The 25,317-nt window shown below is 52.0% G+C and overlaps 1 protein-coding gene across 8 annotated transcripts in view; it reads right to left on the minus strand.

Annotated features, from left to right (window-relative positions):
- Positions 1-25,317, minus strand: part of RASGRF1 (Ras protein specific guanine nucleotide releasing factor 1) — a 100,274-nt gene that overhangs the window by 17,385 nt on the left and 57,572 nt on the right. For 7 of the 8 annotated variants that reach the window (XR_003507411.1, XR_003507414.1, XR_003507413.1 and 4 more), the window contains exons 11-22: positions 25,058-25,121; positions 22,567-22,703; positions 21,732-21,814; positions 17,999-18,247; positions 16,570-16,943; positions 15,092-15,217; positions 12,700-12,870; positions 12,126-12,232; positions 11,595-11,707; positions 9,199-9,259; positions 5,277-5,380; positions 3,718-3,802 (exon numbers count right to left, since the gene is read on the minus strand). Coding sequence is in view for 4 of the 8 variants with exons in the window: in XM_027521306.1 (XP_027377107.1) it covers positions 3,718-3,802; positions 5,277-5,380; positions 9,199-9,259; positions 11,595-11,707; positions 12,126-12,232; positions 12,700-12,870; positions 15,092-15,217; positions 16,570-16,943; positions 17,999-18,247; positions 21,732-21,814; positions 22,567-22,703; positions 25,058-25,121 (1,674 nt within the window). In the remaining 4 variants the exon portion in view is untranslated. The remainder of the gene's footprint in view (positions 1-3,717; positions 3,803-5,276; positions 5,381-9,198; positions 9,260-11,594; positions 11,708-12,125; positions 12,233-12,699; positions 12,871-15,091; positions 15,218-16,569; positions 16,944-17,998; positions 18,248-21,731; positions 21,815-22,566; positions 22,704-25,057; positions 25,122-25,317) is intronic. The other variant, XM_027521308.1, reaches the window with a different exon arrangement.

Below are 25,317 nucleotides of genomic sequence, written 5' to 3' on the forward strand. Positions count from 1 at the left end.
TGCTCCTTGTAAATAAAGCTATGACAAATCTAGACAGCACATTAAAAAGTAGAGATATCACTTTGTGGACTAAGGTCTGTATAGTCAAAGCTACGGTTTTTCCAGTAGTCATGTACATATATGAGAACTGGACCATAAAGAAGGCTGAGTGCTGAAGAACTGATGATTTCAAATTGTGCTGGAGAAGACTCTTGAGAGTTCCTTGGACAGCAAGGAGATCAAACCAGTCAATCCCAAAGAAAATCAACCCTGACATTGGAAGGACTGATGCTGAAGCTGAAATTCCAGTACTTTGGCCACCTTATGTAAAGAACTGACTTACTGGAAAAGACCCTGATGTGGGGAAAAGATTGATAGCAGAAGGACAAGGGGCCAGCAGAGGATGAGATGTTTGGATGGTATCACTGACTCAATGGACATGAGTTTGAGCAAACTCTGGGAGAGTGCAGGTCAGGGAAGCCTGACGTGCAGCAGTCCTTGGAGTCGCAAAGAGTCGAACACCATTGAGTGACTGAACAACAGCACCAATTAGAAAATACAATGAAAAAGATATCACCTTCAAAATACCAGTGGGAATCTGTAAATTACCTGGAAACTTTAATGAGAACTATGTAGGACGCTCCATGAAAAATAAAGTTGCCAAAGGTAATAAGAGGACTGATTAAGGAAGAAAAGGATTAGAATTCAAAATGGGAATGTAAATGTCTTTTTTCAAAACTAACAAGCACGTTCAATGCAATCCAATAAAACATGCAATGGGAGTTATCTGAAAGTCTGACAAAGTGATTCTAAAGTTTATCTGGAAGAACAGTTAAGAAGAGTGAAGGTTTGAGGGAATCTCCCACCATACAACTGAAGCTTGGAGAAGACACACACTTTGCAGCAACCCTTGTCTCGTTCACATATCCAAGGACTCCTCTACCCTGCCTACAAAGCAAATAATCACATATACACACACAAACTACATGCGGGCTGGACTTGGAGCAGCCAGGGGTTGGGGAGGTGGTGGAAGCTGGAGCTCAAACATCAGAGAACTAGAACTGCAAGGAACTGGGGCAGCAAGAAATATTGGCCTTGCCTGTACATTTCTTTGCATTTTCTTTGAGTCTACAATCGTTTCAAAATAAAAAGTACGAAAAACACGACTTGTTATTAAAAAATAAAGATAAGAGGACACTTACAGATGAGTATAAATTATAGGGCTTTACCACCCAGCATGGTCTTCTTTAGAAAAGTTTCTAGAGGATGCACATAAAGAAGAATGAGTTTAAAATGATGTAAGAATGGAAAACCACTGAAGTGAATCAGGAAGGAATGATAGCACAAAATAGCACACATATTATAAGCCTTAATTAAATGGAAATTTTTTTTCCATAAAGAAAATACTGAATTCAAAACAGTTTTACACGTTATATAATTTTTTTAAAAAAGGAATAGGTTAGTCAAATTTTCCAGAGAGGAGAGAATGAAGGAATACTTGCTAGTTTATTCTATGAAGCTAGTATAATCTTGATACCAACACCAGATACAGATAACCTTAGAAGAAGGAAAAAGTACACATCCTTTTGTTTAATATAACATGAATATGTTAGATTTGTCCATGGAATGCAAGGATGTTGACTATTAGAGAAAAATCTATAACTGTCATTCATCACATCGATAGATTGAAAGGAGAAAAGCCATATGTCCATCTCAATAGATGCAGAAGACAGTTGATAAAATGCAATACTTATTTATGGTAAAAAACCATTATTGGCAAACAAGGAATAAGAAAAAGAATTTCCTTAACTTGATAAACAAACAAATTCTATCCTAAGTGGAGAAATATTAGAAGCACTCTTTAAGGCAGTTCAGACGGTAAAGAATCTGTCTTCGATGTGGCAGACCCGGGTTCAATCCCTGGGTCAGGAAGATCCCCTGGAGAAGGGAATGGCTGCAGACTCCAGTATTCTTGCCTGGAGAATTCCATGGACAGAGGAGCCTGGCGGGCTACAGTCCATGGGGTGCCAAAGAGTTGGACACGACTGAATGACTAACACTGATAGAGATTAAAACCAAGAACAAGATTCACTATCACCATTTCTGTTGAACACTGTGGTCTGGGGGCCAGGTCTAGAGGCACCCAGAGTGCAAGTGCATGCACCTGAAGGCGAGAAGTTCCTTAAATTTGTCCCTGAGCACTTCACACCAGTTTCAGCCCTGATCCTGGAGATCCCAGCCAGTACAATTCAATAAGACCAAGACGACTTCCCTGGTGGTCCAGTGGTTGAGAATCTGCCTGCCAATGCAGGGGACACAGGTTCGATCTCTGGTCTGGAAAGAGCCCACATGCCACCGGGCAAAGAAGGCCATGCGCCACAACTACTGAGTCCAAGCTCTAGAGCCGGTACTCTGCAACAAGAGAAGCCTGTGCACAGCTACAAAGGGTAGCCCTCATTCTCACTGCGACTAGAGAAAGCCAGGGTGCAGCAACCAAGACCCAATGAGGCCAAAATAAATAAATCAATTAAAATTTTAAAATTTTAAAAGAAAATTTGTTTTAAAAGGTAAGACAAAGAATTAAAGCCAATAGGGCTGGAACCCAGCAAAGACAAAACCAAACCAAACCCTGTGTCAGGGAGAGATTAAGAAACAGTTTCAGGCTATGATTATCACCATCAAAGGGCGCCCATTCTGTGCATGAAACAAAGGTGAATTTTTAACAGAGATGGCCACACGCCAGGTAGTGATGAGGGCAGTCCTCCGGAGGTGGATTGTGTGGGTTCGAAGTGGGCTCTCCTGCTGATGACTGGGGATGAAATTTAACCTCCTCAAGCCTTAGTTTCTTCATCCATGACAGAGAATAAGAAGATGAGGCTGATGAAACCCTGAGCACAGTGCCTGGCACATGGTCAACATGTAATGAATCCTCACTCCATAGTCTCGTCCTTTACTTACTTGAGTCCTGGGCACACAGTGGGGGAGGGTGGCCGGGGGGAAGAGGGACTTTTTTGCTGCCTCCTGCTGTGGTTGGAGTTGTGGGTCAGGTGTGGTCAGACTCAGGCCTCGTGTGTGTTTCCTGAGGGCCCTGCCCACTTCATCACGTCCTCTCTCCTGCTGCACATACTGCTCTCCACTCTGCAGCCGTATTCGCGACAGGGTTCCTTCTCTGAGCTCCAAAGCCTGGATTGTTTGTGTTTCCTCCTGGGATGAGGGTCCGCCCCAGGCTGTGGTTGGCGTCATGTGGCTTTGACCAGGCCGTCAGGACAAGTGGGATCATGTGCTCCCACTTACAGCCATCAAAGGCTCTTGTGTTGATGATTAAATGCAAAGGAATTAAGACGCTAAGTGCAAACGCCCTTGAGGTTGTCACGAGGCCAGGAGTGGACGGGTCCCTGTGGTTGCAAGCGCTGGAACTAGTGCGGATGTGGGGAAATCAGGAAGGGATATTTTCCCCAGGACTGGGGCTTTGCAGTGGAGAAAGGCCATGAGCTACCAGACACGGGTCAGAGACCTCAGGCATTTGCCCTTCAGAGTTTTGGTGTCTTCATATCTAAAGTACGATGACAGCCCCATCTTTTAGGATGAGTGAACTTTGAAAGAAATTATTTTGCATATAATTCACAGGCCCAGAGAGGACCCAGGTGCTATGGATCTAGCAGGTGTACAGCCTGTTCTGAGGGTCCCACCAAAGAGAAACCTGCAGAAAAAGGCACTGCACCCCCCACCCCTACTCACATCATTGAAATGCTTAGTGGTTTTCATGATATAAGGGGTCCTCTCATTCTTTTCCAGTTTCATCCACCCTTGTCCGAAGAACTCCCTGTAGGAAGTAAGGGAGAAACCCAGAGTGGGTGGGGTTAGGTTTGTTCTTACTGATTTCTATTCTGAGTTCTCTGCTTTTTGAAGTGGTCATTACTGGGGAGTAACTTTCTGCAGAGGCTTTGAGAGGAGGGGACCCTGGGGTCAGGTCTAGCTGTGTCCCGTACCAGCTGTGTGGCTTTGGGTAAGCCTTGGGGCCTCAGTTTCCTCACCTGTGAAATGGGAATAATGACAATACTCTTCTTACAGGGTCATGGAGAGGCCGGACTGAGATTTGGTGCTGAGAGCACATCAGGTCTGGTTTTGGATCTTGCTTCTGACAGGGAGAACCCTCCATTTTAAAGTCACATTGCAGAAGTTGGTCTGCAGAACAGGAAGGACAGAAGGCCACAGAAAGGGCCAGACAGATGGAAAAAGGTGTCTGCAAGCCATGCCACAGCGTGTTCTGGGAATGGAGACCTCACAGGACCACAGGCTGTCCAGGCCTCCAGGACAAGCTCCTTATTTGACAGTGACTGTGACAGAGTTCCATGGCCAAGAGTGAGCAGTAACTACTGCCCAGAATAACCACTGTCTCTACGCCTGGGAGATGCGGCAGATGTATAAAGGCTGACACTCCACAACCAGCGGGGGCAGCACCCGTGGCAGTGGGGGTCTCTGTGTGTGTCCGGTGGGGCTATCTTTCTAGAAGGCAGAGATCCGGAGTCCTGTGATGATTTATGACCTCAGAATCGGTGACTCCAATTTCAGGAAACTATTCTAGGACACGTGTCAGAAACCCAGAGATATATTTAGTTATGAGGAGGCTTTTTGACCCCCACCTGTAAGTATAAAAGTGAAATCTGAAAACAGCCTCATGGCTTGGTGCACTGCCAGGGAATACAGTGTAGTTATTAAAAATGGTGTTCACAGATACCATTTTGGCATAGGGTCAGATGAAGAAAAGGTGACACAAATTATGTAGGTGGTACAGTTACAACTACCTGGGGGTGACTGACTATAGGCCAGAGGAGGTATTGATCAGGCCTTGGGGCTTCTTCAAAGGCCAGAGCTGTCCCCAGAGTCCATTCCTGCACATGCATACACAGAGACACATACACATGCATGTGCACACATTTGCTCACATGTACACACGTGCACATATGTGAACACATACTCTTTCTAGACCTCCAGAAAAGGAGCACGGAGCTAGATGCTTCTGGAAAACTGTGTGTGCATGTATCCATGTGTGTATGTGTGTGCGTGTGTGCATGTGTGTGTGCATGCACAAGTGCAGCTGGTGGGGAAGGAGGGAGCCTGGGGACAGGAAGGGACAGGAATCCTTCATCATCCCTGCCGGCACATGCATTTATGTTTCTCTCTGTGGAGCATCAACCATGCAGCTCTGGAAACCTGGTGCACATGCTTCAGGAGGGGGACTCAGCTGTGATCGTGCCTGAGGAGGAAGGCGGGGGCTGGAACCCATGCCCACTCACTCATAAGGGATCTTCTTGAAGACGAGGTGATCCAGTAGGGTCAGTTGCTCCGCAATCTCCAGGGCTGAGTGGTTTTCAAAGGGCTCGGCCTTCACGCCTTCAGCCTGAGAGGAGCAAGGTCCAAGTCAGGCCCGCGAGGGGCCCCTTCTGGCTTTGGGGCCCCTTCCTAGAGGGAACATCCATCTTGATTCTGGTAAGTGGGAGGGTGAGGCGTGACTGGGGAGGCCCCCCCACCCCAGAAAACTGGCCAGCAGGGGACGGTGGGAGCTGGGAACCATCATCTGCTGTGCCCCGTGTGTGTGTGTGTTTGTGTGTGTGTGTCTGTCTGTCTGCAGGCCTGTGCTGCACTTCAGTCACTCATGAGATCATCCTTACGCCAACACACAGGTGAGACCACAGAGGTGTCTGGAGGTTAATGACTAGCCCAAGGCGCTCAGCCAGGTTGATGGGGACAAAGCCTGGGCCGTCTGATTCAGGCTGGAACCTGTTTTTTCCTTCGGGTCCTGTCTGTCCACACCTGCGTTATAGAACTTCCTTTTAAATTTCTTTAGGGGAGGACTCACAGGTGCAATGACCTCCCGTACCTCTGAACCGTGTCCACAACACAGTTGTTTGCCTTCGTCCTGGGTACAAGTCCCTGCCCCAAGGGCTACCAGGGACACCATGTCTAAAGGTGACCACTCCCCAAGCCCTCGACCAGGGAAATCTTCAGGAAGCACTCTAGGGAAGCGATGTCCCCATGGCTGGGATCAGACAAGAGGAGGCCTGCAGCCCAGAGGCCTCTGGGAAAGCCTGGTGGATCCGGAAAGGGTAACTGGGCACTCACGGGAGGAGAGTCAGGAACACGGATGCCCCTGCTCCCCTCCTGGGTGCTGACTGGGCTGTATAGGAGGAGACAGCTAGCTACCCCGCCCAGAGGGCCCAGCCAGTTCACTAATGACAAGGAAAGTGGGGGTGACCCCGTGTCAGGGGAACAAGCCTCCATCCTGGACGGAGTCTTCCTGCCTACTTCTCAGCAAACGGTCATTGAGAACCGCCCAGGCAGATCCTTGTGAGATGAAAAGATCAGAAGACACAGTCCTGGCTTCAGGAGCTCCAGGCACAGACTCAGAGCAGGGACAGAGTTTGGGCAAGCGGAGGAAAGAGCTCCTGCTGCAGCCTGTGTGTGGTGTGTGTGATGTTGTGTGTATATGTGTGTGGTGTGTACATGTGTGTGAGGTACGCATGGTGTGTGTGTGGTGTGTATGCGTGTGTGCATGGTGTGTGCAGAATGTACATGGTGTGGTGTGTACACGTGTGTGATGTGTATGTGTGTGTATGCGTGTGCTGTGAGTGCTGTGTACATGTGTGTGCTGTGTATGTGTACATATGTGTGTGTGGTGTGTGTGTGGGTGGTGGGCATCCATGTACTCCCCCCAGTAGAGTCGCCCTGGGCCAGGCACGGTCTGTGCAGAAGTCCAGATTCAGGAGCTTGAGTGTGGGGACACGATGCTACCAGGAATGACAGTTCTCAGGAAGGCAGTGGAGACGTGGGGATGAAGGTGGCACGGGCCACCTGGGTGCTCAGGACCCTCACGAGGAGCAGCCCCAGCCTCTGAAGCAGGGGCGACAGGCAACCAGCACAGCCCACCCTGAAGGCCCAGGCCTATCCTGGGGTGAGGCCGTGAGCTGGGGTGGGTGCCCAGGGCATGGACACCTGAGGAAGGGGCCTGGCCCGGAGGTGCACTGCCTAGGAGGAGCTGGCCGGCCCCGGGGAGTGGCAGGGCCTGGAGCAGAGGCCTGTGAGCGTCGTCACAAGAAGCCCCTCTGCTCTCTGTAGGGCCCAGGGGCTTCCTCCAGACTGGACGTGCCCCACGCAGGCCCTCAGATTCTGGGAACCACGTCAGGGTTGGGCGGGGAGCTGGGGGTGCAGCTGGGTGGGCGGGCGGCCCTTTGTTCTAGAAGAGACTTGGCTACACATGAAGTTGGAACAAGGGCCTTCAGGCTCTTGATGGGTGAACGTTCCGGTCAGGCCCCTGTTGGGAAACACGAGCAGTGTGGCTGCTGCTCTGAGTGGCCTGGCCAGTACGTGGACGTCCCTGGGCGGGTGCCTGGGGCACAACCCTGCAGCACTGCTCTTGGGGTTGGGGTGCAGGCAGGGCGCCAGCTGCCCCACGGATGGCTGCCCCCACCCCCAGGGCCAGGAGAACCCGCTCTAAGAGTCAGGAGCGGGGACGGGAGGGAAGCAGTGAGTGCAGGACTCAGAGGCCTGAGTCTTCCCATTGGCTACTCTGAACAGGCTGGATATCACTCAGTCTGACGAGTGGGCCTTCACCTCTGGGGAGGTCAAAGGTGGCCTTGAGCTTCCTTGGTCGCAGTGATGGGCAAAAGAGGCCCAGAGAGGGCCCAGCCAGACCCCAGAAGCACACAGACCATCATCCCTTCCACTGCAAGGAACCCTGCCTTGAGCTCTGCCTCACTGCCAGGCAGGTGGCCACCTACCATGACCCAGCTTAGGTCACCCCACCTCCCTCTGCCTCAGTTGCCTCATCTGGAAGATGGGGATAAAGATACAGATCCACAGCACTGTTGAGAAGAGTCCTTAAGACTCTAGCACGCAGTGGGGAGCCTGTCCACACCAGGCCTGACTTCTTACCCTCCTCCTTCCAGGGACAGTGTGAGCAGAGACAGTGGGGGCTGGTTAGGGGAGAGATGAAAGCAGAAGATGAAGAAAACACAAGACTTGGTGTTATCAGTTGAATCTCTCTCCCCAAAAGATATGGTAAGTCCCCTACATATGAACCTTCAAGCTGTGAACTTTCAAAGAGGTGAACATGTGTTCGCATGTCCAGTCGTGTGAGTCAGTTCCCGTGTCTGGCGTACAAGTCACGTGCGTGCATCCTCCACAGAGGTTGTGCTGTGTGTATTTACTGTACAGTCCTATACAGAGGATAGCAGTGCAGCGTCTTTATTTCAAGTCCAGGATGTCCAGAAGCAACCGAAAAAGCAGAGGTGAGGAAGCTGGTACCACTGTACTCTTCAAGGTACTGTACTGTAAGATTAAAATGGTTTTCTTTAATTTTGTATTTGTTTCTTACATATCATTTGTGTGAAAAGTATTATAAAGCTACGACAGTACAGTACTATATAGCTGACTGTGTTAGTTGGGTACCTAGGCTGACTTCGTTGGATTCACGAACAAGTTGGACTTATGAGCAAGCTCACAGAACTCGTTTGTATGTAGGGGACATACTATATGCTGAAGTCCTCAACCTTGGGACCTGTGACTGTGAACTTATTGGATATAAGATGTACTCAAGTAAGATGGGGTCACTAGAGTGGGCCCTCATCCAGTATGTTGTTATTGCTGTCATTCAGTTGCTCAGTCATGTCTGACTCTTTAAGATCCCATGAACTGTAGCACACCAGGCTTCCCAGTCCGCCACTATCTCCCTGAGTTTGCTCAAGTTCATGTCCATTGCGTTGGTGATGCTATCTAACCATCTCAGTGTCTTTCTAAGAAGGGGAAATTTGGACATAGGGCCAACACACACAGAAGGAAGAGGACACGGAGACAGCCGGGGAGGAGATGGCCATGTGACAACCGAGGCAGAGACTGGAGATCCTCTGTTACGAGCCAGGGAATGCCCAGGGCCACCAGACATGGAAGAGGCCCAGGAAGACCCTCCCCTGGAACCTCTGGACGGAGCATGCGCCCAGCAACACTTCAATTCCAGACTTCCGGCCTCCAGAACTATGCAAGATTAAAATTCTGCTGTTTTAAGTGCCCCATTCTGGGGCTCTTTGTTGGGGGAGCTCCAGGAATCAATACAGGGGATGACTGAGTTCCTCTGGGAAGTCTTGGGGATAGATCCTGGGAGCCAGGTGGCCAGGGAAAGACAGACTTGGCCAGCGAGTGAGAGAGAGGGCAAGTCCGGCTCACCATCTGTGTGATCTCCTCGAGTGTGATCTGGTTGTCGCCTGGGTCATCCTGGGTCAGAGTCCTGGTGGGTGAGAGGGAATGATGAGCCCTGAGCAGCTGGTGACACCCCTTGCCTTCGGGCAGTCCCCTCCCCCACCAAACCTGCCTTGTTTTCTGTCTCTGCTCTGCCATTTCCAGGGCCAAGAGCCCCTTTTCCCCTTTCATGTCATTGATGTCTTCAATGATTCAGCTCCCTGACCCTCCTGGCTGGGTAAGGCCCCCTTCTGGGGCTCCCTCAGCCCCTAGGCTTCCTGTAGTCTCAGCCCCAGGCCCCCCAGCTGGGAACAGCCATGTCTGTGCCTGGTCCTCTCCTCCAGATCCGCCAGGAGCCTCTGAAAGCAGGCTGATGTCCCTGTTGTCCCTGTAGCTCAGGTACCTGGGGCTGGGCTTGGCATGTGGCCAGTGCACCGGCCGGTAGGGTGATAGGACAAATGAGTGGAAGGAGCTTCAGGCTGGAGCATCAGAGAGGCCAGAAGTGCTGGGGAGCCTTCCAGATGGGGCAGGGGGAACAGAGGAAAGCAGCAAGGTGGTGGTCAAAGGCCCAGGGGTGGGAGGCCGTTCACAGCAACTGAGTAGTGGGTCCTGAGCAGTGGTGGGGATGAGGGCAGAGCTCCTGCGTCAGGCCAAAATGCTGAGCCCTCATTCTGACAGCGATTGTGAGTCCTGGGGATGGGGCCAAAAAGCCAGGCCAGGGCTGGGGGACAGTCTGGAGGCCATAGGGCCCGCCTGAGCCACCCACACTCTTCCTCCAAGGAAGCAGACCCACAACTAGGGCTCTCTCGGTCCACCATCCACACCAGGGCCCGCTTGATTCCCTGCATCCAGCAGCAGTCCGAACAAGCTCCCTGTCCAAGAGTCACTTGACCTGACTTGACCCATAGGCCTAAGGTCCTGGCACAGTCCTGCACGTCTCCTGGGACGAGGAGGAAGGGCATGGAGGACCTGGGAGCTGACTGTGTGCGCGCACGTGTGTCTAGGCAGTGGGTACGGCAGGGAGGGTGGTCTGGAAGCGATGCTAGGATGTGGAGCCTGCAGGAATTATGGGCCTGTAGCCCAGGCCTCAGGAAAGCAAATTGGATGATCTGGCTGGAGGAAGCCTGGAGACTGGGTTGTCGGCCAGAAAGTGGATGCAAGTCTGGGTCAGAGTCTGTGACCACGGGGCAGGGAGGGAAAGCTGAAGCCGGACAGGAAGTGAGGTTGGGAGGACTGACCCTGAGTCCAGGCACCTGGGCAGGGCCAGAGGGCAGCCTGAGTCAGCAGGGGTGAGCAGTGGGTAGACCAGGGCCTGCATCTGACACCCCTGAGACCTGCAGAGGTGATCTCACCGCAGCCTCACCACAGCCCTGGAAGTAGGTGTTGTTCACCCATTTTACAGAGGAGGAAAAACAAAGTTCACAGACAGGACTTGCCTGAGGTCACACAGCGCATTACTCAGCCAGCAGGGCGCTTGGATATGTGCCGCCTGACCTCTGGCCTCTGCCAGGAGAGGCCCAGTCTGGCACAGGAGGAAAAAGGTTAGATTTGGGGACAATTTAATTCAATTCGACCATATTCCCTGGAGCACCTGGAAACAGGCTCGCCAGTGCAATTGGACAAAGCCCTCTTCCATGACAGTAATGATCTTTTTAAAAAAATTTGTATTTTAGATTATTTTTTATTTTAAAATTTTTATCGGATACAGTTGTGTTACTTTCTACTGTACAGCAAAGTGAATCTGCTATATGCATACATATATCCCCCTTTTTTTTGGATTTACTTCCCATTTAGTGGAATCCAGAATGTTCTTTAAGCTGCCCCCTGTGGAGGCATCAGCTCCCTGTGGCTCGTGTGACTCAGGAACTAGAGTTTAAATTGTATTTAATTTTAAATACTTATTTTTATTTATTTGGCTGTGCCAGGTCTTAGTTGAGGCACGTGGGATCTTTAGTTTTGGCATGTGGGATCTTGTTCCCCAACGAGGGATCGAACTTGGGCCCCCTGCATTGGCCAAGCCCCCAGTCTTAGCCACTGGACCACCATGGAAGTCCCTATTTAATTAATTTAGATTTAACACCCATACGTCACTAGTGGCTATCACACAGGTTGGCGTGGAGTAAATGGGTATCAGCAGTGGGTGTGGATGGGGAAGCAGGCAGGTGGAGGGAAGGACACACATGAGCAAGCCACTCCAGATCCTGGTTGCAGGGCTGCTGACCAGCCCCCAGGCTGCCCAGGGCTCCGAGATCCTCCCAGAGCAACCGCCTGAGGCGGTCCTCTGGTCTGGGGAGGGCCCTCCTCCCCCTTGTCCCCTGCCTCTGGCTGGCCGTCCGCAGGCAGAGGGCAGGGCCCCTGTCCAGCAGGCCTTCCCCAGCCCCCACCTGATGATGTTGGCCGCAGCCTTCCGCTCCTGGGTCAGGAGCTCTGGGTCATGCATGACCTCCTCCAGGAAGCTGATGACCTTGCATTTGAGCTCGTCATTGGTCTCAAAGTCCTGCAGGGAAGACAGGAGGGCGGCTCTGGCTATTGTTCCAGCTGCCCTGAGGTGGTCCCTGCCTGGCCAGGGCAGGAAGATGCAGGCTCTGCCCGCTCAGGCTTCCTGCCTCATCTCCCTCTTCCCCAGCTGCCTGCCAGGCACCAGTGGAGCCGACTGACCTGGAGGTAAAAGGTGCTGCAAGGTCAAGGAGCATCCCTTGATTGCTGCAGCCCTAGGCCAGGCCCTGGGAGGTAGCCTTGATGTAGACAGAGATGGAGAGCAGAGGCCCCTTGTCCCCTGGAATGTCCTAGGTCCCCTTGCAGGGGATCTGAGCAGGCCCTCCTGAGAATATCAGGGCAGCTGTTTCCTGGGTCAGTGATCTTGGGTCCCCAGCAGCTCACCTGGATTGTGGGGCGTCCCTGGGGGTCCCACCTACCTGAGAATGCTTGGACACCCAGTGTCGGAGCACGTTCAGGACGCGGTTGGTGGCTGCTCTGCGAATCACAAATTCCTTGTCTCCGTTCCTCTGGTCGGGGGGAAAGCCTGCCACGCAGGTGACAGAGAGGGGAGAGGGTAGTGAGGATAAAAAACCCCAGATCTGGGGGAGCCGGGGGAAGGACGGGGGTGCTCTGGGTGGGGGATGAGAAAATATCTGACAACCAGCCCAGGTTCTGACCAAGGAGTCCGGATGGCTCAACTTCCTGTGGACACAGTCCTCACAGGCCCGCTTCTCCCGGACCTCTGCAGCTTTCAGGGGCCGCTGGAGGATTCTGGTGGCCTCTACTCCACCATGAAAGTGGGAGGCAGAGCAGGTGGCCGAGCATCCGTCAGGCAGTGGGCTTGACTCCAAGCAGAGGTTTGCCAAGTTGCAGAGCGGTGAGTGGGGATAAAGGGGCCCCCAGGCAGGAGGCTCAGCCCTGTCAGGGCCTGGGGCAGCAGGCACTCCATATCAGAAGGGGGACAAGCCCCTGGGGTGGTGCTGTCATCAAGGTGGTGAGCCAACTCTGTACCTGCACTGGCCAAGGACATCCTCCGGTACTTCTCCTTGTTTGGGGTTCCCTCGTTGGCACCCGCAGTTGCTATCGCGAAGGCAGAGGCTGCTGATAGGGCGCTGCGGTTACTATCCAGCTCGCGACAGGAGGTCATGACCACTCCATTATTGTAGGAGAAGAGGGGGAACTCTGTGGGGAGCAGGGGATCAAGCCTGAGACTTCGCTGGTCCAGCCTCAGCTCAGGAAACCATGGGTCTCAAGGCTAGAAAGGGTCTCTGGACAGGCAGGCTGTGTTCACTGCGACCAGGGCTGGGCAGGCGGCAGGCATGGGGTCTGGTCTCCTGCTGCAGTCCCCAGGGAGGGACACACCCATGCCACCCTGTGTCACCCCAAGGCTGCCTCAGGGCAGAGAAAGCCCCTGTCTGCCTCCTTCTGCTTCTCCTGCTGAGAAGGTCCCAGAAGCCCTCCTGCTTTTGGAGAAAGTCCAGCCACCCTTTGCATCTCTTTGCAGCCCCAAACCTTTTACCTTGTAGGCCCAGCTGGGCCCAGCACTACTCAGGGACAGCCTCATGTATTTTCTCATCCTTTCCATCTATTTGGAATGAACACATAACCTGTGCAGAGTCTGACGTGGATAACTCACACTGACAGGCTCCCTGGCATCATGGTGGGGGTGGAAAGAGCACCGCAGTCCAAATCCTCACCCCACTTACTAGCTGTGTGGCCTTGGGCAAATTACCCAACCTTTCTAAGTCTCTGTAATCTTGGGATAATACCTGCTTCAAAAGGTGGATAAGATTAAAGGAGTTAACACAGATGAAAGTATTTAGTATTGTGTGAAAAGATATATATATATATGAAAAGATATTTATATAAGTGAAAAGATATATAAATATGTGAAAAAATATATATATGCCCAGGGACTTCCCTGGTGGCTCAGTGGTAAAAAATCTGCCTGCCAATGCAGGAGACGCAAGTTTGATCCCTGGGTCAGGAAGATGTCATGGAGGAGGAAATTGGCTGGGAAATCCCAGGGACAGAGGAGCCCAGTGGGCTACAGTCCATGGGTCGCAAAGAGTCGGGCAAGACTTAGTGACTGAACAACAACACATATATGCCATGGAATATCAATGTAATTAACAATCATTATTTTTTTTAGCAGTAATATTAGTAGAATCTCACTCCAGAAACCTTTAGCTTCTTCTTGGAGAAATCTCTGGCGAGCAATCCATTCTTAGGACAAAGTACTAGTCCTTATGCACTGAGGAGCAAATGATTGATTTTAAAACTCAAGGCTTATTTCTGAACTTGGCTATCTGTGAGTTCTGCTTCTGTGTGATGTCCTGGCAGTCTCTCTCTGCTGGTGGGTGACCCTGTGACATACTGGGTCTCCTGAAAAATTGGGGAGTTTGGGGTTCAGGCTGTGCTTTACATGTGCGAGCAGGGGCTCGAGGAGACAGCTGGAGACACAAGGGGCTTCTTTGAGCTCATGCCTCACCTCTGGGTTCCTCAGAGCACCTCCCCTCCCCCACCCCTCATGTGTGGGGAGGTGCTTTAAGGGAACCAGAGACCCAGACGGCCCCCTGAGAGCCCTCCTGGATCTTGAGTCTGAGACTTGGGCCCGGCATCATCACAACCTCCCAGAGACTCTTCCCTTAGATGAAAAACAGGAAGGACCTGGCCCCGTTGCCAGGTGTCACATGATTAAAGAGCCAACACAGAGCCTGACATGTAGCAGCAGCTCAAGAAACACCTTCTGGGTCTTCCCTGGTGGTCCAGTTGGTTAGGACTTCACCGTCCAGTCCAGGGGGTGCTGTTTTGATCCTTGGTCAGAGAGCTAAGATCCCACATGCCTCAGGGCCAAAAAAACCAAAACATAGAAGATACATTGCAACATATTCAATGAGGGAGTGAGTGAGAGTTGCTCAGTCGTGTCTGACTCTTTAAGACCCCGTGGACTGCAACCTGTCAGGCTCCTCTGTCCATGGAATTCTCTCTAGGCGAGAATACTGGAGGGGGTAGCCATTCCCTTCTCCAGGGGATCTTCCTGACCCAGGGATTGAACCCAGGTCTCTTGCATTGCAGGAGGATTCTTTACCATCTTGAGTCACCAGAGAAACCAGGATCTTCCATAAATGAAGCCAAAAGACAGGCCTTCCTGCCCACCTGGGTGGGGTGGGTTACACAGCCTTGTCTGAGGTCGGTGGAGGGACTGCCGAGAGGAAGAGCGATTTCCCAGCCAGCGCTGCAGCCCCCAGAGTCGCTCAGCCAGGTTCCTGCACTGGAGTCACTCATAAAACACAAGGCGTGACACCCACTGGTCTCCCTCAGCCTCACCTGCCGCCCTCCCCAACCTGTATCTCACACAACGTCTGGAATCTATTTGCAGTTCTGGGTTGGTGAGCTGTACCTGAAGAGTTTTTGCTTTTGACCGATTTTGGTGTCGTTGGAGATTTGGTGGGGGATGTCTCAGTGTCACCATCGTCACTCTGGTTTTGATCATTGTCTGACTCTTCCCTCATGGAGACTTCTGAGCCTAGAAGGAAAGAAGGAAGCAATTTGATATTTCTCAAATAATCACTGGCTTTTTCAAAAAGATTTTAATATTTTTGGCCTCACCATGTGGCACTCGAGGTCCTTGTTTCCCAACCAGGGATCAAAACCAGGTCCTCTGCATTGGAAGCACAGAGTCTTAACCCCCGGACCTCTACCCCTAGTCATTTTATTTTCAGCTAAAGTCCATGCTTTATTCAGATTTCTTTAGTTTCTACCCAATGTGCTCTTTGTATTCTAGGATTCCACCTCGGAAATGAAATGACATTTACTTGCCGTTTCCTGGCTAGGATTCTGCCCTTTGCTCCTGCAGGATGGCCTCTGGGGCTCTCTGGTAGGCTGTCACTTTGGTAATTGACTTTCAGCTATGTGCATCCCGTTTACTGCACGTGCCACAGTAAATGTCACCTGGTATGGAGGTCCTGGGGGCTTCACCCCTTCCCAGCCATGCCCTTTGTTGGAGGTTCCCCTGTCTTCCCCCTTCTCAACTCAGAGGAGAGAAATTCCAACCATCTTAAGTTTTTTCCCAAGGCTTGCTCCTTGAAGGCTGGGGCTTCTGCCCAGCCCAGGGTTGAGTATGTCTGCGTGTGTGCGTGTGCATGCATATGTATGCTAACCACTGCAAGGCTGGTGTCACGCAGGATTTGGGCTGACCTAACCCCAGACAGAGCCAGACAACCCTCCAAGGGACACCGTCCTGGAATGGTCGGGTTTCTGAGAGCAGGGAGGGCCCAGCCTGGCCGCCATCACCTGTAGCCGTCGTCTCCACACCCAGCGTTGCAGGTGTGCTGTGCTTCACGCTGTTCCCTGAACACATGACACCCTTCCTCGCCCCTTAGTCTCGCCCACTCCATTCCGCTGGTCTAGAATGTTCTCCCTTCCTCTATATGTGACACATCTAGATCTGACAGGCCCTCCAGGAAGCCTTCTCTGACTCTCCCCAGGGTCTCTTGAGCATCCCTCCAACACAACACATATCAGGAGTCCTGTTTCCGTGTCTAGCCCTGCTTCTCAGCCACACTGTGAATCCTGGGGGCAGGAGCTAGGTCTGCTGCCCTCTTCTCTCACAGGCCCTGACCGAGGCCCGGCCCAGGGCATGTCTGCTGCAGAGGTGGACAGATACAAGGATGCAGGAGGAAGCGGTTACCAGGGCAATGGGACACCTGACGATGGGGGGAACAGTCAGCCACCTTCCTGGGTGTCTCTGCCTGCCTCTCCCCCACCCAGCCTCTGCATGGTCACCGTAATCTGGCTGGACCCCTTCAGCCTACCCCTCCTGCCCCTAGGGAGCCTGGTGGGGCTGGCCAGCACTGCCTTGGCTGGGCATCCACTCACTCTGCTTGCTGAGGGCAGAGGGCTCTTCGGATTTCTCAGTGGCAGTGTCACCCTCGTCTGGGATCTTGTTGGCAAAGCTGCTGGACACGTAGAGCTTGCTGGTGTCCAGTGTGGCTTTGCCAAAGGGCGACATGGCCGAGTACATGCTGGTGTAGCCGTTGGAGCTGCAGCTGAGCGCGGCCAGGTCCAGGGCCTTGCCGCCTGTGATGATGGGGATGTTCAGGGAGAGCTTCCGCCGGCGGCTGGGTGATGACGTCTTGGTGATGGACAGGGGTGGCGGCGAGGAGAACTTGCGGGTGGCACGTGGGGACTTGGGTGGGTCCCCGTACAGGAGCTTGTTGTTCTGGCCACTGGCAAACAAGAGCTCCAGTGACCTGCGGGGGTGGGGTGGGGTGGGGAATGAAAACAGACGGTCAGCTCAGTGGAGCCTGACTGCCTGCCCAGGCCGTGGGAGTCCGCTGTCTCTGGTGGGGCTCAACAGGGCAGTGGTGGCTCCTTCATCTTCATGATCCTTGATCCTGGGTGGGTCCTCTGAGCAGGAAGGTCTGACAGGAGGCCACGCCAGAGGGGCCATGTGGTTCAATGGCCAGTGGCCAGGTTTCCGTGGGCCCAAGTGTCCTGCTCTGGGGGTGGGGCATGGGCTTTGGTGGGGCAGCGGGTCTGCCTGAAGCTCCCTCTTCATCTCCCTCTGGTCAGTAGCAGCGGCTGATCTGACATCCTGTCTATCCCCCTGACCTGTAGGCTTCTAAGAAAGCTCCCTTTGTCCCCCGCACGGGCCTGGTGTCACCTACACGCTTTGACCTCACCCAGGTCCACACAGTTTATGGACAAGGAAGCTGGGGCTCAGAGACAGGAAATGACTCCTCTGATGTCTCCTGACTCTAAACCCAGTGTCCTTTCCATCCACTTGGGTGCTTGCCCTCTAAAGGTGGAACCACCCCAAGTGTGCAAAAAGGGGCTACGGCCTCTCTTTACAGCAAGATGCTGTAGGTCTAAGCAGAAAAGGGATAAGATTCTGCCTCTCTCGGACTTTCCTCCCACCCTCCCGCCTTCTTTCCTTGAGTCCACACTTTGTTTTTTTTTTTCCTTTCTTCAGTGGGGAAGGCGGGGAGAAGGGTGGGCCCTAGGGTTTAAGGAGGTGGCCAAGGGGTGAGGTTAGGGAGGATTCAACATGGTGATCCCCAAACTCTACCCCACCCCTGGAGCTCAGAGGCAGGAGGAGAAAGCTGGGGCCGAGCAGCAGTGTCAGGCAGGCCAGCCCTCTCCCATGTCTTTGCAGAGGGCAGGCTCATTCCTGTGACAGTGCTCACATCCGCCCCTCAGGTTCCAGCCTGAGGCTGAGCTCAGTTTCCCTCCAGGGCCCAGGAGGTCTATGGATCAGCCTGAGGTGGGGGCGGGTCAGGTGAGGGGTGCGGAGGAGCCTGCCCACCTGGCAGGGATGGCACTGATGGGCTTCCTGTAGATGGTGATGAGCTTGTCCAGGACCACAACGGCGGTGGTGAAGACGCGGTAAGAGTGCAGGAAGGTGTTGAGGAAGTCAATGCTCAGGAAGCGCAGATCGGTCAGTCGCTCCAGTAGCCGCTCCACGCTGGCATACCGGATCTGCAGCACTTTGCAGGAGTTCATGGTTTTGCTGAAGCGAATGTCCACGTCGTCGCAATACAAGGAAGCGTCAGACCTGAGGAGGGAGGGATGGAGGAGGGATTTGGGTCTGAAGGTGCCTGAGTCCATGGCTATCTCCCCAGCCAGGCCGCACACTCCCTGAGGGCTGGACCATGGCCCACCCATCACTGTCTCCCCAACACACCAATAATCAAGGATGCAGTGGCTTATGATGGGAACAAGGAAAGCTTTGGAAGACTGAAGTTGTGAAAGAATGGGCTACAACTTCTTTTTCCCAATCATGCCTGATGACCTGACATTATAAAACTCCTAGAAGCACTAGATAAAATATAACAAACTTAAAAATAATATACTGTTTGCACTTCCCTGGTGGTCCAGTGGTTAAGGATCTGCGTGCCAATGCAGGGGACACGGGTTTGATCCCTGGTCCAGGAAGATCCCCCATGCCACGGGGCAACTAAGCCTGTGTACCACAACTGCTGACCCCACGAGTACCTAGAATCTGTGCTTTGCAACAAGAGAAGCCATCGCAATGAGATGCCTGCACACCACAACTAGAGAGTAGCCCCTGCTCGCTGCAACTAGAAAAAGCTGGAGTGCAGTAGTGAAGGCCCAGTGTTCAGTTCAGTTTAGTCACTCAGTCGTGTCCGACTCTTCGCAACCCCATGAACTGCAGCACGTCAGGCCTCCCTGTCCATCACCAACTCCCGGAGTCCACCCAAACCCATGTCCATTGAGTCAGTGATGAAATACAACCATCTCATCCTCTGTCGTCCCCTTCTCCTCCTGCCCTCAATCTTTTCCAGCATCAGGGTCTTTTCAAATGAGTCAGCTCTTTGCATCAGGTGGCCACAGTATTGGAGTTTCAGCTTCAACATCAGTCCTACCAATGAATACCCAGGACTGATCTCCTTTAGGATGGACTGGTTGGATCTCCTTGCAGTCCAAGGGACTCTCGAGTCTTCTCCAACACCACAGTTCAAAAGCATCAATTCTTTGGTGCTCAGCTTTCTTTATAGTCCAACTCTCACATCCATACATGACCACTGGAAAAACCATAGCCTTGATTAGATGGACCTTTGTTGACAAAATAATGTCTCTGCTTTTTAATACGCTGTCTAGGTTGGTCATAGGACCACCTGATCTGCCTCTTGAGAAACCTGTATGCAGGTCAGGAAGCAACAGTTAGAACTGGACCTGGAACAATAGACTGGTTCCAAATAGGAAAAGGAGTATGTCAAGGCTGTATATTGTCACCCTGCTTATTTAACTTCTATGCAGAGTACATCATGAGAAACGCTGGGCTGGAAGAAGTACAAGCTGGAATTGAGATTGCCGGGAGAAATATCAATAACCTCAGATATGCAGATGACACCACGCTTATGGCAGAAAGTGAAGAAGAACTACAGAGCCTCTTGATGAAAGTGAAAGAGGAGAGTGAAAAAGTTGGCTTAAAGCTCAACATTCAGAAAACCAAGATCATGGCATCTGGTCCCATCACTTCATGGCAAATAGATGGGGAAACAGTGGAAACAGTGGCTGACTTTATTTTTCTGGGCTCCAAAATCACTGCAGATGGAGATTGCAGCCATGAAATTAAAAGACGCTTACTCCTTGGAAGGCCCAGTGTAGCCAAAACTAAATATAAATAAATAAATTAATGAATAATATGCTGCCGAGTTCACAAGTTATGAAGAAAATCTGTTCACAAAGCATATTTGGAACCGGATATTCAGAGCAACATTATTCATAATTGTGGAAAAGTGGAAACAACCCAAATGTCCATCAACTGATGAAAGGATACACAGAATGTGGTTTGTCCATACAATGGAATATTATTCAGCCATAAAAAGGAATGAAATGCTGATATACACTGCAACACGGATGACTTCTGAAAACATGGCAGGTGAAAGAACCCTGTCACAAAAGTCCACGTGTTGCAAGATTTCATTTCTATGAACTTTCCAGAACGGCCAAATCTACAGACACAGAAAGTAGGTTAGTGGTTGCCAGGGGATAGAAACAGGGGGAAACTGGAATGACTACTAATACACATGGGGTTTCTTTTGGGGGTGATGGGAATATTCTGGAATTAGCGGTGACGGTAGCGTGACACTGTGAATACACTGAAACCCACTGGGGTGGGGAGAACTCCTCATAAAGTCACCCAGATGCTTAGAACACCTGGTGTACACCACACTGCCTCGGCTAGCCCCCAGCTGCTGGCGCGCTCGCTTCATCAGGCCTGCCGTGGAAACTGGGTATGTGGGGGGCCCTTTCACACACTTGCTCCACAGTGGTCTGCAGTTCCCCAGAGTGTGTACTTCAACAGGCAAAGAGGCAGTGGGTCCCCGATGTTTGCTTTGGACAGGACAATGTCCCCGGGGTGGGTCAGCTGGCTCCTGGTGTCTGTAAGGGGGACAGAGCAGGCTGGGGATTCAGAGGTTCAGATGGAGGTGAGAGGGCCAGCAGGCCACCCGTGGTGGGGCGAGCCATGCGGGGGTCAGGTGAGCAGACGCTGGAGGATAAGCAGGCCTGGTGCACGTCAGGGCTGCACTGCCCACCGGGCTCAGGAAGCTGAGTTCAGCAGGAGGACACCCCCTCGTCCCTCCTCCCTGGGGTGCTCAAACCAAAGAAAAAATAGCCATTTAAAAAATAGGGAACTTGATGTATGGCAGAAGCCAACACAATATTGTGAAGCAATTTTCCTTCAATTAAAAAATAAAGAAGTTTGGGGAAAAATTAAAATGACAAAAAAATAATGACTTCCTTGGTGGTCCTGTGGCTAAGACTCTTCACTTCCAATGCAGGGGGCCTGGGTTCAATCCCTAATCAGGGAACTAGATTCCACATGCCAGAAGTAAGACCCGGTGCAGCCAAATAAACAAAAAATAATTACAGAAAAAAGCCATCTCCTAAAAAAAACAAAAAAAGAATGCATAAAGTGTAATTCCTGATATTCTATTTCAAACAGCCTAATTGAATGTGAGAGTTGGACTATAAAGAAGGCTGAGTATGAAAGAATTCATATTTTTGAACTGTGGTGCTAGAGAAGACTCTTGAGAGTCCCTTGGACTGCAAGGAGATCAAACCAGTCAATCAGAAAGGAAATCAACCCTAAATATTCATTGGAAGGACTGATGCTGAAGCTGCAATACTTTGGCCAAGTGATATGAAGAACCGACTCATTAGAAAAGACCCTGATGCTGGGAAGGATTGAAGGCAGGAGGAGAAGAGGGTTGACAGAGGATCAGATAGTTGGATGGCATTGCTAACATGAGTTTGAGCAAACTTGGGGAGATGGTGCAGGACAGGGAAGCCTGGTGTGCTGCGGTCCATAAGGGTTGCAAAGAGTCGGATGACTGAACAATACAAAAATACACATTTTCAAGACAAAAACAACTACAAAAACTAGACCAAAGCCATCAACCAAATAGATGTAAACTCAGAACAAATACATGCCTAGAGCCCCCTGAGGTCACCGTGTGACCTTTGGTCTCTGGAGCTCGGCCCAGACCACGTGGGGCTTGGGCACTTACTTGATCATCTGTGGCACCGTGACCTTGGAGTTCTCCTCAAAGGCGTTCATCATCAGCCCGTTGCACCGGATGTTATCCACACACTGGAGTCAGAGAGAGGACTCCCGGTCAGAGCCTCAGTCTCCGTGCTGAGACCCAGGCCTGGCAGGGGCTCTGCTCAGCGAGGGTTCACATGCCCCCACCTGACACAGGGTCGGAGGGCACCATCCAGGCAAGGGCAAGGTCAACACAGAACATCCTGTGGATTCTGGCCAGAAGTCAAGTCCCCAGCTCAGTGACCTTTTGGGACTTTACTTGACCTACTTGGGCCTTAGTCTCCCTATCTACAAAATGGGTATAATGATTCCTACACCCACTCCCCTGGCCTGGGGTGTTTATGAAAGTGAAAGTGTCTCACTCTGGCCATTCTCGGGGTGACCTCTGAGGTCCAACTTCAAGGATAGGATCAGATCACAGTGATCTGGGTTCTCTCTCCCTGAAGGCCAGCTCAGTGGGGCCTCCAGCCTCCTCTGTCCTCTGTCCACTGCAGGGCTAATGTGTAGGTTCCAGGCCTCGTACCAGAGATGTGAATGTAATAAATTCAGGGGACCACAGGGAGCCCAGGAACCTGGGGTCTCACACCAGCCCTATGGATGTTCTGGATGCAAGGGGCCCCCTGACCGACAGGAGGCCTAGGGGCCTCGGGGGAGTAGACAGCTAGCGGGGCTCAGCCTTGGATGGGGCTGTTCCTGTTGATACCTGTGTCTTTCCCATTAGGACCCTGAAGCTGCCCCTTCCTCCAGCAGGCATGAAAGAAGGGGACCACCTGCCCTCAGGGAGAGGTGATACCGCTCACCTGGCTGATGTCACTAGTCCATGCCGCCTTCTCCTGTCTGGACGAGGCCACGAGGATGACCGTGAAGGGTGGTGAATCCTTTGGCTCCACCCCGATCTTGAAATCCAAGTGGTCTACATCTTGGCCGGACCCTTTGGCTTCCAGTTGCAAAACACGGAGTTAGCAGGATGAGTGCGGGCCTTTTTTGAGTTGGAAAACAACTGCATGATGCCTGCCTCACCTGGTGGTGAAGGCATGGCATCGCTAGGGCATCGGGCCTCTTGCCAGCTTCAGAACTATATTTTTGTCTTTTCTGGATTCATGCCTTGGTGTATTTTAATTTTTTCCCAAACTTCAAGCTTTTTATTTTGTATTGGAGTATAGACGATGAACAATATTGTGGTAGTTTCAGGTGAATAGCAAAGGGACTCAGCCATCCATATACACATATCCATTCTCCCTCAAACTCCCCTCCCATCCAGGCTGCCACTAACATTGAGCAGAGTTCCCTGTGCTATACAGGAAGTCCTTGTTGGTTATTCATTTTAAATATAACAGTGTGTACAAGACCTTCCCAAAGTCCATAACAATCCTATTCCTCCCAGAAACCGTAAGTTCATATTCTAAGTCAGAACTTTTTGTTCTTTTTTAAGGTGAGGAATCCCCATTTCAAAGATGGTAAGACTGAGGCCTAGAGTACAGAGTAGCTTCCAGCCAATAGGGACAGCTCTGATTCCGTATCAGAATAGCTTTTAGGATTCCCCAGTTGACCCTGCTCTCCTAACCCCAGTGAGGGGCTGAGGTCCCTAGGGAGGATTTTCGTAAGACACTCCCACCCCCATGCTGGGCAGGGATTAAGCCAGGCCCTTCTGCTCTGCATCCTGGGCTTCCCTTGTGGCTCAGCTGGTAAAGAATCTGTCTGCAAAGCGGGAGACCTGGGTTCCATCCCTGGGTTAGGAAGATCCCCTGGAGAAGGGAAAGGCTACCCACTCCAGTATTCTGGCCTGGAGAATTCCATGGACTGTATAGTCCATGGGGTCGCAAAGAGTTGGACACGACTGAGTGATTTTCACTTCACTTCACTTTCTGCTCTGCCAAGGTGATCCAGGGGCCAGGTGGAGAACCTTAGATCTTGAGTTGTTAGGGACTGGCCTGGACATTTATCTCAGCTGAGAGGTCCCCAAAGCCAAAGTAAATCCTGGGTATTTTTATTTCTGCTCTTAACCTGTAGGGCCCTTGAGCTCTCTTTATTTGGAAAGACTAAGATCATAGTTCAGGGACTCCTTCCAATGCCTCCGCATTCACTGGTCTGAGTGTTGCGGAGGGCCTGCTACAGCTCTGGGCTCTACTTGCCATTCGTGTGGTGACCCGGGGATGTGATGGTTTCAGCTGCTCGCAAGTGGGATGTCTGCATGTTGAGTGGGGGTGCTTGGGGCTGTGTCTCTACCTTTCCTGGACTTGGGGACTGAAGTTTCCACAGGGGTCTGGACCGGCTATGGCCAAGACTGAAGACGATCATGCTGGTAAGAGCATAGGGTGAACTGCTACAGGTTTATTCTTGCCTTGTGGGGCTGCTTGGCTCCCCTGGGTGGAGGGTCATGAAGGGTGCAGAGCTCAGCTCCATGGGGCTGACCAGGGCATGCGTGTGTATGTGTGTGGATGAGGCTCCCAGCTCTCAGCAAACCCTGAGCCGAGACCAAGCGGGGACTAGAATCTGAGGTCCTCAGACACAGCCCCCACCATGGAGCCCTGATCTAGAGAAGGGCAGAAATGGCCCATCCAGCTGGTGTACTCCCAGGGCAGGGATCCGGAGCCTCGTTGGGGAGTCATGAAGCAGGGAGACGAGGAGCAACTTGGGTCCAATTGAGAGAAAGCAGTGACCCCACCCCTTAACCCCAAATAACAGGCCCATCCCCCAATTCTGATTCTCCAGGAGACAGAAATCCACAGACAGCCCCATGCCAAGGCTTTCCAGGCACTTGGGCCCCCCGTACCTGGCCCTTCTGGTGTCCTGAGGTCCCCCTCACATGCTCCCTTCTCCCTGAGTCTTGTTTCCTGTCCTGGGTCCTGGTCTGTCCAGCCTCACTGCAGGGGATGGTCCCCTACGCTCCCTCTGGTGGGAGCACGTGTGTCCCTGAATACCCAACCTGTTTGCACTGGAGGACAGAGCTGGGCCTGGCACCTCCCTGGCATCTTCCTGGCTGTCCAATGAGTAACAGTGCATGCAGCATATGGATGCATTAATGAGGGGTGCTCTCTGACCTGCAGGACCCCCAAACCCAAGGGCACTGAGTCCAGGGACCCAAGGAGCTTGGAAGGAACCAGGAAGAGGGTGGAGGTGGTCACCCACTGGGCCAGGGAGCTCCTTCTCCAAAGACCCAGACCGGCCCCTCCAGATCCAGGACAATGACCTCCGAACTCCTCTCCTCCCAAAGCCTGGGCTCCAGGTCTCGGAGTGAGAGCATGTGATTTGTGTGAGGGCACACTGGCCTGCAGGCGGCCTCACACTCACCTTCTTCCTCCGTGCTCTCCGGTTCCTCCAGCAAGGTGCAGTCAATGAGGGATATGACTCCGTTCTGAAAAAGAGTGGGGCTACCTTGAACTGCCGGGGGGAGATGCTCTAGGTTCGGAGTTCCAGAATGTCAGTGCGAGGAGGGACTCTAAAAGTGACAGCCACGCACGTGTATGTGCACATCATAGCCAAGTGGGTATTCTGGTTTTTAAGTTGAAGAATTTTATCTTCATATAAGGAGCCCAGGGACTTCTCTGGTG

This window comes from Bos indicus x Bos taurus, chromosome 21 (assembly GCF_003369695.1).
Source record: "Bos indicus x Bos taurus breed Angus x Brahman F1 hybrid chromosome 21, Bos_hybrid_MaternalHap_v2.0, whole genome shotgun sequence".
Classification (NCBI taxonomy): Eukaryota; Metazoa; Chordata; class Mammalia; order Artiodactyla; family Bovidae; genus Bos; species Bos indicus x Bos taurus.